This window comes from Trachurus japonicus, chromosome 13, assembly GCF_045865225.1.
Source record: "Trachurus japonicus isolate A0001 chromosome 13, Traja_1.0".
Lineage (NCBI taxonomy): Eukaryota > Metazoa > Chordata > Actinopteri > Carangiformes > Carangidae > Trachurus > Trachurus japonicus.
In genome coordinates, this window is record NC_140919.1 from 8582933 (window position 1) to 8596382 (window position 13450).

Here is a 13450-nt window from a genome sequence, read left to right on the forward strand (position 1 = left end):
CACTAGCCTATCAGAACTAAATATTGGTGAAATGAAGGAGTTTCTCAGCAGATAATGTGTTATTTAGAGGCTGCATTCATTCTGGAAACCGTCTGGAAGCATGTTATCATTTACATTATAGGTAATGCTGATGGTAACGTTAACTCTCACTAACCCCCCCCCCCCTCCTCCTCCACCAGCCATGAGCCCCCAGGCGGCCCCTCCCTCTGCCGCCGAGAGCTGCTTCGCCCGTCAACACAACATGTCCGACAACAACAACCAGTGTTTCTCCGGAGCCAACGGACACCTGGCGTCGCAGCTCGCAGCTCAGAGGCCGGGCGCCATCGACAACCAGCCGCTGGTCAACACCGACCCCATGAAGGTGTGTGTGTGTGTGTGTGTGTGTGATAAGATAAAGGTTGATGAAATGATAAATGAGAATATTCTGTGAGATCAGTTCATTGATCCAGATTTTAGACAAAATCTGAGACACAAAAAGCGATGACGACAAATAAACACACTGAATTAAATTAAAGATAATTAACTTAGATTAAACTGCAGATTTTCTGGAGCAGCTGTGACAACGACCTGTGGGATCTGTTGTGAAACAAGTAGAAACTTCAGGACCAAAAAAACAGTGTTTTAGCATCGTCTGGTCAGCAAAGTTCCTTCTTCCTACTCGTTTTTCAAACTTGTGCATATTATGATTTGACGATACTTATGTTCTTATTTTTTGTTTTTAATTTATTTCATTTGGTTGGAAATAAAATTCATTCATTCATTCAAAGTGAAGAAGATAATGTTTAAAGGGACATTGTGTAGGAGTTACTCCCATCTAACGTTGAAATCGTGTATTGCATTCAAACAAATGCTTGACAACATTGGTGAAATCAAATGTCATCTGACACTTCATGACAGACACAGACACTTCACATATGGTGAAAGCCGGTTATTCGCCTCTGGTGGAGCTGTATGTATACGTGGTTTCTAAAGCCAGACTAAAAGCCGGTGCGTAGGCTTTAAAAGCAGAGATGGTCATAATAATACACCTATGATGACATATATATGAATGGCAGACATCAATTTCGACAAAAAGAAGAAGAGGACTCGCCACACTGTAGATGCTCCCAAAGTTTACGAAAAGTGTATTGCAGGACTACAGAAAAACGAGACAACGTTTCGAGCAATGTGTTTTTATGTAGTCCTCCAATACATTTTTGTAAACTTTGGGAGCATCTACAGTGTGGCGAGTCCTCTCCTTCTTTTTGTTGTTCACCTCCCTGGACTCAGCACCTGGTTACACTCTGGATGTGCGTGAGCCTTTTTTGTTCATCAGACATCATCATTTCGGCCAATAATCCATTGAAAATGCCACGCAATGTCCCTTTAATGAGCTTCAACAGACAGTTTGTATTAGGGGTGGGAGAAAAAATCGATTCACATAGATATCGCGATATCTTTTTTGACGATTTTTAAATCGATTTTTTTTTTTCAAAAATCGATTTTTTTTTTTTTGAAAAAAAATTTTTTTTTGAATTTTTGAAAAATTTTTTTTGAATTTTTTTAAATATTGTGCAATGTGTATTTGTTAGCCTCTTTTACATACAGAGAGTACAGGCTTTGAAAAGGGTTTAAGTTCATTTTATAATGGAGTATGTTAATTTATAGGCTCCTACAGTGTTTGTGTGCAGATAAATGTTAAAAATGCGACTAAAAATCGAGAGAATCGGCAATATCGTAGAATCGCAATTTAAATCGAATCGGCATCCAAAAAATCGTAGAAGAATCGAATCGGGAGAAAAGCATATCGTCCCAGCCCTAGTTTGTATAGTTTGTGTCGTTTTGTGTAGTTATAGTTGTACAAAGCAGTGACTCATTGTCCAGATGTGATGCTCTTCTGATGATCTCAGTCCACTCCTCTCTAACCTCTGTCTGTCTGTTGCCCCCCCCCCCACACCCCCTCTGCAGGCCCCCACCCTGACGATGGAGGGGGGTCGGTTGAAGCGCTCCCTCCAGCTGGTTCCTGGTCGAGACTTTGAGACGGTACCAGAGCCGGTGTGGAGAGCTCTGTACCACTGGTACGGAGCCAACCTGAGCCTCCCCCGACCGGTGAGTGACTCCTTCCTCTCTCTCGCTCTCTCTGAGTCTCCGCCAGCGGTGTATAGGGATGTCACGATTACTTGTTTTCACAATTAATCGTGGTATAAAAAGCCGCAATTAATTAATCGTAAGGATTCCTAAATACCGTTACTTTCCCAAAAAGATGATGTTGGAACCTTATTGGCAGATGTGCACCAAAGTAAAGGTAAATGCTCAGATCCTTATGTAACATTTGAATTGGAAGGAATTTAAATGTTAGCGTTTCTAATTAAAAAAACAAAAAAAAACAGATGAAAATAAATGTAAACATTTGGTATAGATGACAATTTATGACCTGAATATTTGAAACGCTTCCCCTGGGGGGTTAATAATTGGTCATATATTAATAGATACTTGAAATATTTTGTGTAAACAATGAGTAATGTAATTATATTTTGATTATATTAGATTTTACACATTCATATGTTGAGAAATTAATTAATGCATAATGATCGTGATAATCGTAGTACTGTGATTATTTCTTTGACAATTATCGCACCAAGAAAATGTATGATCGTGACATCCCTAGTGGTGTAGTCTAATTTATTTTAGTAGGTGTATACTGCTTTTTAGGTGGGTAAACTGTTCATACTTGTATCACTGACACAAATTAGACCACGGACCCCCATTGGACAAAATTTTGAAGCAAACACCAGAAATACACAAACAATCAATGTAAATTTAAGTTGAGCGTACATTTTTGGAAGACTATAGAGAAATTTCTGGAAAAAAAGTGGTACAATTTCTCAAAAAAAGTTGAAACATTTCTAGAAAAAAGTGGTAAGATTAAAAAAATAATAATAAAATAAAAAAAAAAGTATAAGATTTTTTAGAAAAAAGTGGTAACATTTCTAAAATTGTAGAAAATTTCTCACTAAGGTGCAAACAATAATACAAAAAGGGGTAACATTTCTTGAAAAAAAGTAAATAAGAAACTTGAGAAGAAACTGGCAAAATTTCTCAAAAAAAATCTAGGAAAAAAAAAAGTGAAACAATAATTTAAAAAGTGATGACATTTCTTAAAAAAAAAGTAAAAGAATTCTAGGAAAAAGTGGTAAAATTTCAAGAAAAAGTTGAACCATTAGTTAGATAGTTTTGTTGTACTGGGTATAGTGAAATATTTATGCATTTTCAGTGTGTATACTGAGTCTACCTGAGCATCACAGACTTCACCACTGGTCTCCGCCCTCTCCCCCCCCCCCTGCAGGTCATCCTGGAGAGCAAGCTGGGCCAGGCGGAGCTGGAGCTCTTCCCTCGCTTCGTGCTGTTCCTACGGCAACAGCCGGCGACGCGCTCCCCTCAGTCCAACATCTGGGTCAATATGGGTATGACCAGCCTGCGAATGTTCCCTCCGTATTTACCCCCAGGCAGAGGTAACGTAAGCCGGGCAGCAAGACCAGAGCACGCCGTCGAGCAAAAACCTGCACCCCCACCCCCCCCCGACCCCCCAGATTAATCCTCCTCTCGTGGCTCTGGAGTGGGACTGGCCACGGGCCCACGAAGGGGAACGACCAACAATAATCTCCTCATCTCCACAGACTTTACCACCACACGGGCGCCAGACACAGATCAATAATCGATAGGTGAGATCAGATTGGTCTTAAATGATCAGTCACACTGGGGCTCAGTTTTAAAGGGATAGTTCAACATTTTGGCAAATTGGCCCATCGCCATAATCCCTATAGTCATAGCAGTAGGTTTGTTACCTTTAATTGTCGGTGCAAGCTGTTTTTAGAACGGCGGAGCAGAGCCGTGAGCTGCTCAGAGCTACGCTACGGAGGCTCATTATGGGATTTCTTGGTTTCCCTCATCAAACTCATCAAATACACAATCCAACAACTCCACAACGCTCTGGTGGACAAGTTGTGACCTGCACATTCACCACGCTATGAGATAATAACACAACGTTACCACACAGAGTTGTTTTAGAGGGAAATTCATGCAAAACCGCTGATGCGCGTTGCCTTCAGGGACAGTTTTTCAGCAAACAGTCTCTGTATTTACCTCTAAAACAACTCTGTGTGGTAACGTTGTGTTATTATCTCATAGCGTGGTGAATGTGCAGGTCACAACTTGTCCACCAGAGCGTTGTGGAGTTGTTGGATTGTGTATTTGATGAGTTTGATGAGGGAAACCAGGTCTTTCACCTCCTACCAGGCCATTGCCTTAATAAGAATGTATTCTTAGCAATTCTTGCCTGGTAAAATAAAGGTTTACTACCAAGAAATCCCATGAGCCTCCGTAGCGTAGCTCTGAGCAGCTCACGGCTCTGCTCCACCGTTCTAAAAATAGCTTGCACCGACAAATAAAGGTAACGAACCTACTGCTATATCTATAGCGATTATGGCAATGGGCCAATTTGCCAAAATGTTGAACTATCCCTTTAAGTTTGTGAGCTCAGGCTAAAACTGTAGAAAAGTATCTTTAAAGTTTTTGTGCAACGTGTTAGTTTCGGTCGTTAATTGTAATTTTATAACGACATGTGAAGACGACAGATAGAAACCAGCTGCAGGAGGAACAAGTCTCCTGAGCATTGAACAGTGCAGGTGTGTGTGCAATTATTGATTATTAGAAATAGATTTGATTAGCCCTGGCATTGCCCCGAGTAACAGAAGTTCATGTTGTGTTGTGGTAAAGTCTGTGTCGATGGCTGCGGTGATTTACAAAAATAAAAAAATCAATCAATCAATCTGACATTAAAAATGATTAATTTTCACAGTAATCAACATCTGTATTGATTTAACTGGACTAATATTGATTGGTTTGTATTGATTTGACTAAGTTGATTGACCAATCACGTTTGCACGGACTGACAGAGCGAGCCCTTCTCTTGCTGCTTCCTTACGACTAATCCTCAGTCAACACTACACACACACACACACACACATATACAGTATATAAATGAATATGAATACGAATTACTTATACTTATTATTAATATTGGGGGTGTACTGAATCCTGATTTTTGTGGTTGTGCCGAACACCAAATCCTGCTCCCATCACACAGTGTGTTTTACTCTAACTGTAACAAACAATGGGCAATAACTTTCACAACTATTTGGCATTTGAACAGAATTAAAGCTGCCTGTAAGTTTTATTGTATGTGTTGCTAGTTTTAAAAAATACCAGCTGTTTGTTGGTTTAAAATTACCGTATTAGCAATGCAAATTTCCGTTGGCCGGTCTATGATGTATTCCTATTATCTGTTAGCATCATTTTAGCGGATTTTGTAGCTTGTGATAATGACAGTTTAAAGCACTCTCAGCATCACTTTGTCGTTCAGGGAGGACAGAACATTATTTGTAAACCTTCTCATAATCGTTGGCGGCAGAAACCAAACCCCATCCAAAAGCCCAAAGAATCAGAGAAATCCAAATTCGAATTCTAGATTTGGTACATCCGTAATATACATATATACACATACATACACATATACATATACACACACACAGATTGTTTGCATCTTTGAGCTGAGGTTAAAGGCGAATTCCGGTCATTTTTGACCCCTAAATCGTTGTCCTGATGGTCACCCAGTGTTGGGGGGAGCAAAAAACGCGACTAAAATTGATGCAGGCAAACCGGAGTTACACCATGGCTAGACGGCGAAATATGGGGGCAATTTTTTCAACCACAACAAACACTCAGAAAACAATCAAATATCTATGGTACATGACTCGAATCCTTATGACACACCACTGAACTCATAAACTGTACAGTATAAACAGTATAAACTTTGTGTTTTTGCATGTAATCCACTCACCTCAGACAGCCGAACTCTGAAACATCCTGGAAAGACATTACTAAGCGATCGATTCGAGTCATGTACCATAGATATTTGATTGTTTTTTGAGTGTTTGTTGTGGTTGCATTGTGGCTATCCCTAGCGCCGTCTAGCTATGGTGTAACTCCGGTTTGCCTGCATCAATTTTAGTCGCGTTTTTTGCTCCAACCAACACTGGGGGACCTTCAAGACAACGATTTAGGGGCCAAAAATGACCGGAATTATCCTTCAAGTAGCAGTAGCATCATATCACAGTTTATCCAGTGCAACAGATTTAATGGTTAGAGACCAAGTGACCCAGACATCAGAGGGTAAAGACGGCGCTCAGTGATTGGTCGGTCTCCGTCCGTGTGACCTCACAGGTAACGTGCCGTCCCCCAACGCGCCCCTGAAGAGGGTGTTGGCCTACACGGGCTGCTTCAGCCGCATGGCCACCATCAAGGACATCCACCTGTACCTGTCGCAGCGGCTGCGCATCAAGGAGGAGGACATGAGGCTGTGGCTCTACAACAGTGAGGTGGGTCACTGAGGAGGAGGAGGAGGGTGAAGATGAAGGTGAGGGTGATGGTGGTGGTGGAGATGATGAGGATGAGGATGGTGGAGATGATGAGGATGGTGAGGATGGTGGAGATGATGAGGATGATGAGGATAGTGAGGATGGTGGAGATGATGAGGATGATGAGGATGGTGGAGATGATGAGGATGATGAGGATGGTGGAGATGATGAGGATGATGAGGATAGTGAGGATGGTGGAGATGATGAGGATGAGGATGGTGGAGATGATGAGGATGATGAGGATAGTGAGGATGGTGGAGATGATGAGGATGGTGGAGATGATGAGGATGATGAGGATGGTGGAGATGATGAGGATGATGAGGATAGTGAGGATGGTGGAGATGATGAGGATGGTGGAGATGATGAAGATAGTGAGGATGGTGGAGATGATGAGGATGGTGGAGATGATGAGGATGGTGGAGATGATGAGGATGGTGGAGATGATGAGGATGGTGGAGATGGTGAGGATGATGAGGATGATGGAGATGATGAGGATGGTGAGGATGGTGGAGATGATGAGGATGGTGGAGATGATGAGGATGGTGGAGATGATGAGGATGGTGGAGATGATGAGGATGATGAGGATGGTGGAGATGATGAGGATGGTGGAGATGATGAGGATGGTGGAGATGATGAGGATGGTGGAGATGATGAGGATGGTGGAGATGGTGAGGATGATGAGGATGGTGGAGATGATGAGGATGGTGAGGATGGTGGAGATGATGAGGATGGTGGAGATGATGAGGATGGTGGAGATGATGAGGATGGTGGAGATGATGAGGATGGTGAGGATGGTGGAGATGGTGGAGATGATGAGGATGGTGGAGATGATGAGGATGGTGGAGATGGTGGAGATGATGAGGATGGTGGAGATGGTGAGGATGGTGGAGATGATGAGGATGGTGAGGATGGTGGAGATGATGAGGATGGTGGAGATGATGAGGATGGTGAGGATGGTGGAGATGGTGGAGATGATGAGGATGGTGGAGATGATGAGGATGGTGGAGATGGTGGAGATGATGAGGATTGTGGAGATGGTGAGGATGGTGGAGATGGTGAGGATGGTGGAGATGGTGGAGATGATGAGGATGGTGGAGATGATGAGGATGGTGGAGATGATGAGGATGGTGGAGATGATGAGGATGGTGAGGATGGTGGAGATGGTGGAGATGATGAGGATGGTGGAGATGATGAGGATGGTGGAGATGGTGGAGATGATGAGGATGGTGAGGATGGTGGAGATGATGAGGATGGTGGAGATGATGAGGATGGTGGAGATGATGAGGATGGTGGAGATGATGAGGATGGTGGAGATGATGGAGATGGTGGAGATGGTGGAGATGATGAGGATGGTGGAGATGATGAGGATGGTGGAGATGATGAGGATGGTGAGGATGGTGGAGATGGTGGAGATGATGAGGATGGTGGAGATGATGAGGATGGTGGAGATGGTGGAGATGATGAGGATGGTGAGGATGGTGGAGATGATGAGGATGGTGGAGATGATGAGGATGGTGGAGATGATGAGGATGGTGGAGATGATGAGGATGGTGGAGATGATGGAGATGGTGGAGATGATGAGGATGGTGGAGATGGTGAAGATGAGGATGGTGGAGATGATGAGGATGGTGGAGATGGTGAAGATGAGGATGGTGCAGATGATGAGGATGGTGCAGATGATGAGGATGATGAGGATGGTGGAGATGGTGGAGATGATGAGGATGGTGGAGATGATGAGGATGGTGGAGATGATGAGGATGGTGGAGATGATGAGGATGGTGGAGATGATGAGGATGGTGGAGATGATGAGGATGGTGGAGATGATGAGGATGGTGGAGATGGTGAGCAGTGTTTCCCCCAGAAAATTTGTTAGTTAAGGTGGTGTCTGACCTGTCGACGGGGGGGGGGGGCGGGGATCGATCGTAGGGGGGGGGGGGACGCGCCGCGCCATATTAAGTTTCGCTTTCAACACGCGCTGCTGTTATGCATGCACGCTTCTCTGTGGTGTGTATGTGTGTGAGACAGTGTTGGGCAAGCTACTTGGAAAATGTAGTGAGCTAAGCTACAAGTTACTCTACATGAAATAATAATAATAAAAAGCTTTACTACACTGAAGCTACCCACCAGAGAAATGTAGCAAGCTACGCTACAATAAAATGACAAAAGTAGCTTAGCTACATCAAAGCTATTTTTTTTAGAAGTTAAATAAAGTTTTTCATTTATATCGGCCCATTGTGAGTGCTGAAAGATCTATGCAAGTACATTCCAAAAAAACCCAAGTGTCTTTTCAAACAGTGGTTCCTAACCTTTCTTGGTCAGATTTTTTTTAAATTCATCAATTAGGCTACTAGACATTTCAAGCGACCTCATTTGAATTTCAGGCGACCCCACGTGGGGTCCCGACCCCAAGGTTGGGAAACACTGTTTTAAAAGACGTCGGCCACGGACGGAGTGGGCGACATGCTGGGACGAGGGGCTTTCGTTTTAACTGCTGCAGCCGTCTCTCCCTCTCTACTCAGCATACTGTTCAGGGTGTTTGGTTTGATTCATTAAAAGGCGCGTTCCTACAGGAACGGTCCCCTCACTCAGCCCTGTCAGTGGCCGTGTCTCCGCTGCAGACAGGACGCACCGGGCTCTTGGAGCGACGTGCAACGGTGCGCGCGGTCGCTGTGCAGCGATAAAGTTGTCCAGCTACGGCTCTGATTCACGAACTTGACTATCCCTCCTCCTCTGTCACCTGCTGTGTGCTGCCCCGCTGCAGCAGATGGGCATCAACCATGGCATCAACAGATACGTACATTACGTCACATGGAAGCGGTGCGTTTAAGGTCTAGAAATGCCTGGGGAAATGTAGCTTCTGTGGACGCTACCGCGCTACTGATCAATTAAATAGCTTAACTACTGAAAAGCTATTTGATGTAGAAAACAGCGACGCTACGACCACGCTACTGAGAAATGTAGTTAAGTTACTAACGCCGCTACTTGTAGTAACGTCGCTACTGCCCAACACTGGTGTAGGATGCGGCCATCGTCCGACCGGGGGCGGCGGCGAATATCGCTACATTTTTTTTTTTTTAAGACGTTAGTTTAGGCGGCAGCTCTTTGTTGTTAAGGCGGCCGCCTTAACAGGAAAGCGCTGCGGGAAACCCTGGTGAGGATGGTGGAGATGGTGAGGATAGTGAGGATGATGAGGATGGTGGAGATGATGAGGATGATGAGGATGGTGGAGATGATGAGGATGTTGGGGATTGTGGAGATGGTGAGGATGATGAGGATGGTGGAGATGGTGAGGATGGTGGAGATGATGAGGATGGTGGAGATGATGAGGATGGTGGAGATGGTGGAGATGATGAGGATGGTGGAGATGATGAGGATGGTGGAGATGATGAGGATGGTGGAGATGATGAGGATGGTGAGGATAGTGAGGATGATGAGGATGGTGGAGATGATGAGGATGGTGGAGATGGTGAGGATGGTGGAGATGATGAGGATGATGAGGATGGTGGAGATGATGAGGATGTTGGGGATTGTGGAGATGGTGAGGATGATGAGGATGGTGGAGATGGTGAGGATGGTGGAGATGATGAGGATGGTGGAGATGGTGGAGATGATGAGGATGGTGGAGATGATGAGGATGGTGGAGATGGTGAGGATGGTGGAGATGATGAGGATGGTGGAGATGGTGAGGATGGTGGAGATGTTGGGGATTGTGGAGATGGTGAGGATGATGAGGATGGTGGAGATGATGAGGATGGTGGAGATGATGAGGATGGTGGAGATGGTGGAGATGATGAGGATGGTGGAGATGATGAGGATGATGAGGATAGTGGAGATGGTGAGGATGATGAGGATGGTGGAGATGGTGAGGATGGTGGAGATGATGAGGATGGTGGAGATGGTGAGGATGGTGGAGATGATGAGGATGGTGGAGATGATGAGGATGGTGGAGATGATGAGGATGGTGGAGATGGTGAGGATGGTGGAGATGATGAGGATGGTGGAGATGGTGAGGATGGTGGAGATGATGAGGATGTACAGTAAAAATGGCATACATAAAATAAAAAGAGGATTAAAGCAAAATATTAAGCAGCAATATTTAAGCATCAAAGATGTTTAATCATACCCACATAGTTTGAAACAACGTTCAAAACATACAGCCAGTGTCACAACTAAGCATAAAGCCCGCTAGCTTAATGCTAACGTATAATGTAAAACGCCATAGACAGGCTAACAGAAATTAGCATTGTTAATTTAACTCTGGCTTTAGCACTTTAGCGCCCGGTGTGAACGCACCGTAACACGGCACAACATGTGGACCAGCTGGTCTTCCTCCAGAAGAATCTGACCACCGACCTTTAGAGCAATATAGCGCATTTACCGTTTATTAGCGGGCAAGCGCGACCTGTCCATGCACCCGTGTCTCTGTGTGTGTCGCACACACGCTGTTGTTGTTGTGATCATGTGATCTCTGCATGCTGCAGCGGCGCACCAACATTAAGGTGCATTACCGCCACCTACTGTGTTGGAGTGTGAACCAGAGTCACCTATTCATATGGGACAGAAGTGCTGGAGCGGAATAATGGACTGCTTTTATCGGAGCGTTTATATCGGAGATTTTAGATGCAGTCCGATATAATCCGATATTCGTTTTTTTGGCTGATATCGGACATAAATCCGATATCAATATCGGATCGGGACATCCCTAGTGGAGATGATGAGGATGGTGGAGATGGTGGAGATGATGAGGATGGTGGAGATGGTGGAGATGATGAGGATGGTGGAGATGATGAGGATGGTGGAGATGATGGAGATGATGAGGATGGTGGAGATGATGAGGATGGTGGAGATGATGAGGATGGTGGAGATGATGAGGATGGTGGAGATGATGAGGATGGTGGAGATGGTGGAGATGGTGGAGATGATGAGGATGGTGGAGATGATGAGGATGATGAGGATGGTTGAGATGGTGGAGATGGTGGAGATGATGAGGATGGTGGAGATGATGAGGATGGTGGAGATGGTGGAGATGGTTTATTGATTATTTGTAACAAGTGAGAAGTGAAAGTGAAGCTGGATGAGTAACTCCTGCTGTGGTTGTGACGCTGCAGAACTACCTCACCCTCCTGGACGATGAAGACCACACTCTGGAGAGTCTGAAGATCCACGACGAGCAGCAGCTGGTCATTGAAGGTATGAACCTCTTTCTCCTCCTCTTCCTCCTCCTCTTTCTCCTCCTTTTCTTCCTCTGAATGACCCCCGCCCCTCTCTCTCTCCACAGTCAGGAACAAAGACATGAGCTGGCCTGAGGAGATGTCGTTCATCGCCAACAGCAGTAAGATGGACAGACACAAAGGTGAGGACAGGAACACCTGCTCTGATTGGTGGACAGCCGCTCATTGACTTACTATAAATCTGAAATCTGAACCCGTGTGTGTGTCTTTCGTTCTCCATCCCAGTTCCTACGGAGAAAGGAGCCACTGGTCTCAGTAACCTTGGCAACACCTGCTTCATGAACTCCAGCATCCAGTGTGTGAGCAACACGAAGCCTCTCACAGACTACTTCATCTCAGGGAGACACCTCTACGAGCTCAACAGGTGCCGGCCGCATCAATCAATCAATCAATCAATCAATCAATCAATCAATCAATCAATCAATCAATCAACCAATCAACCAATTAATCAATCACTGACACGTTTTATTCACTTTCCATGTGTAAATACCAATCAGAATCAGAAATACAGATTATTAATTATTCCCTTGAGGTTTGGTTACAGAGCTCCACTCAAAATGAACAAATATAATAAAAAGAAAGTAATAAAACTGACCTCTCAGATTCAAAATATATAAATAAACTCGGCTAATATACACATGGTAACACTCATGATGTCCTCTGCATCATGTTTTTATTATACATATTGTTTTATTGTGTTTAATTTTCTACTTATTGATTTATATTTTACTTTATACTTAATAATTGCTGCCGACTCAAGTTCACCAAAAAATGAAATCCATGCTGATGAATACTCCAGAGTAGTTTATGTGTGAATAAACCAAACCAATCAGTGATTCCTCAAAGTGCATCTGGAGACCCGGGAGGCCGGTTCATAGTCCAACAAAAACTTTATCTGAGAGTCAATAGGGCCTGACACAAAAACAAAAAACATTTAATATTCCTCCACACTGCTCGTCCGCTGCAATCCAAGTGTCCTGAAGGGAGATAGTCCAGAGTTTACTGGAAACGACGTCATTGAGGCAAGTCCGGTCACGTCCGTGCGTCCCAGGCAAATTCAACACAGAACGGTTTAGGCTGTAAAAATGTCCTAAATGACGTCATTTCCAGTAAACTCTGGACTATCTCCCTTCAGGACACTTGGATTGCAGTGGACGAGCAGTGTGGAGGAATATTAAATGGTTGTTGTGTAGTTTTATGGACCTTTTTGTGTCGGGCCCTATTGACTCTCATATAAAGTTTTGTTGGACTACGAACCGGCCTCCCGGGTCTCCAGATGAGCTTTGAGGAATAAAAAACTAAAACTGAATTTCATTTTTTGGTGAGCTATTCCTTTAATGTCATTTTTCTTTCTGTTGGCTTATCGTATCGTATCATATCGTAACTGATGTCCTGACCCTGTTTTTGCACAATTATAAAATCTGCAACTCAGGTTCTGAAATAACAAATCACAACAAAACTTATTGTTTCATATTAGAAATAACAGACGAGACTCTAAAAACCCAACAAGGCAACTGCTCTATCAATCTTTATTGGCACTTTTTTTCTGTTTTCCCTGGTTCCTAAATATTCAATGGTTGCGTTTACAGAACCAACCCGATCGGGATGCGAGGTCACATGGCCAAGTGCTACGGCGACCTGGTGTTGGAGCTGTGGAGCGGGACGCAGAAGAACGTGGCGCCGCTCAAACTCAGAGTGAGTCGCAAGGAGACGTGTTTCTCTGCTGTGTCAAAGCGCCTTTAAAATAAAAATAAAAGATAAAAT

The 13450-nt window shown here is 44.1% G+C and overlaps 1 protein-coding gene across 6 annotated transcripts in view; it reads left to right on the top strand.

Annotated features, from left to right (window-relative positions):
* usp32 (ubiquitin specific peptidase 32) overlaps positions 1-13450 on the top strand; it is a 100324-nt gene that overhangs the window by 61137 nt on the left and 25737 nt on the right. For 4 of the 6 annotated variants that reach the window (XM_085794757.1, XM_085794758.1, XM_085794762.1 and 1 more), the window contains 8 exons: positions 180-361; positions 1948-2088; positions 3326-3491; positions 6262-6416; positions 11564-11645; positions 11734-11808; positions 11912-12050; positions 13276-13381. In XM_085794757.1, coding sequence (XP_085650883.1) covers positions 180-361; positions 1948-2088; positions 3326-3491; positions 6262-6416; positions 11564-11645; positions 11734-11808; positions 11912-12050; positions 13276-13381 — 1046 coding nt within the window. The remainder of the gene's footprint in view (positions 1-179; positions 362-1947; positions 2089-3325; positions 3492-6261; positions 6417-11563; positions 11646-11733; positions 11809-11911; positions 12051-13275; positions 13382-13450) is intronic. The other 2 variants (XM_085794759.1, XM_085794761.1) reach the window with 1 other exon arrangement.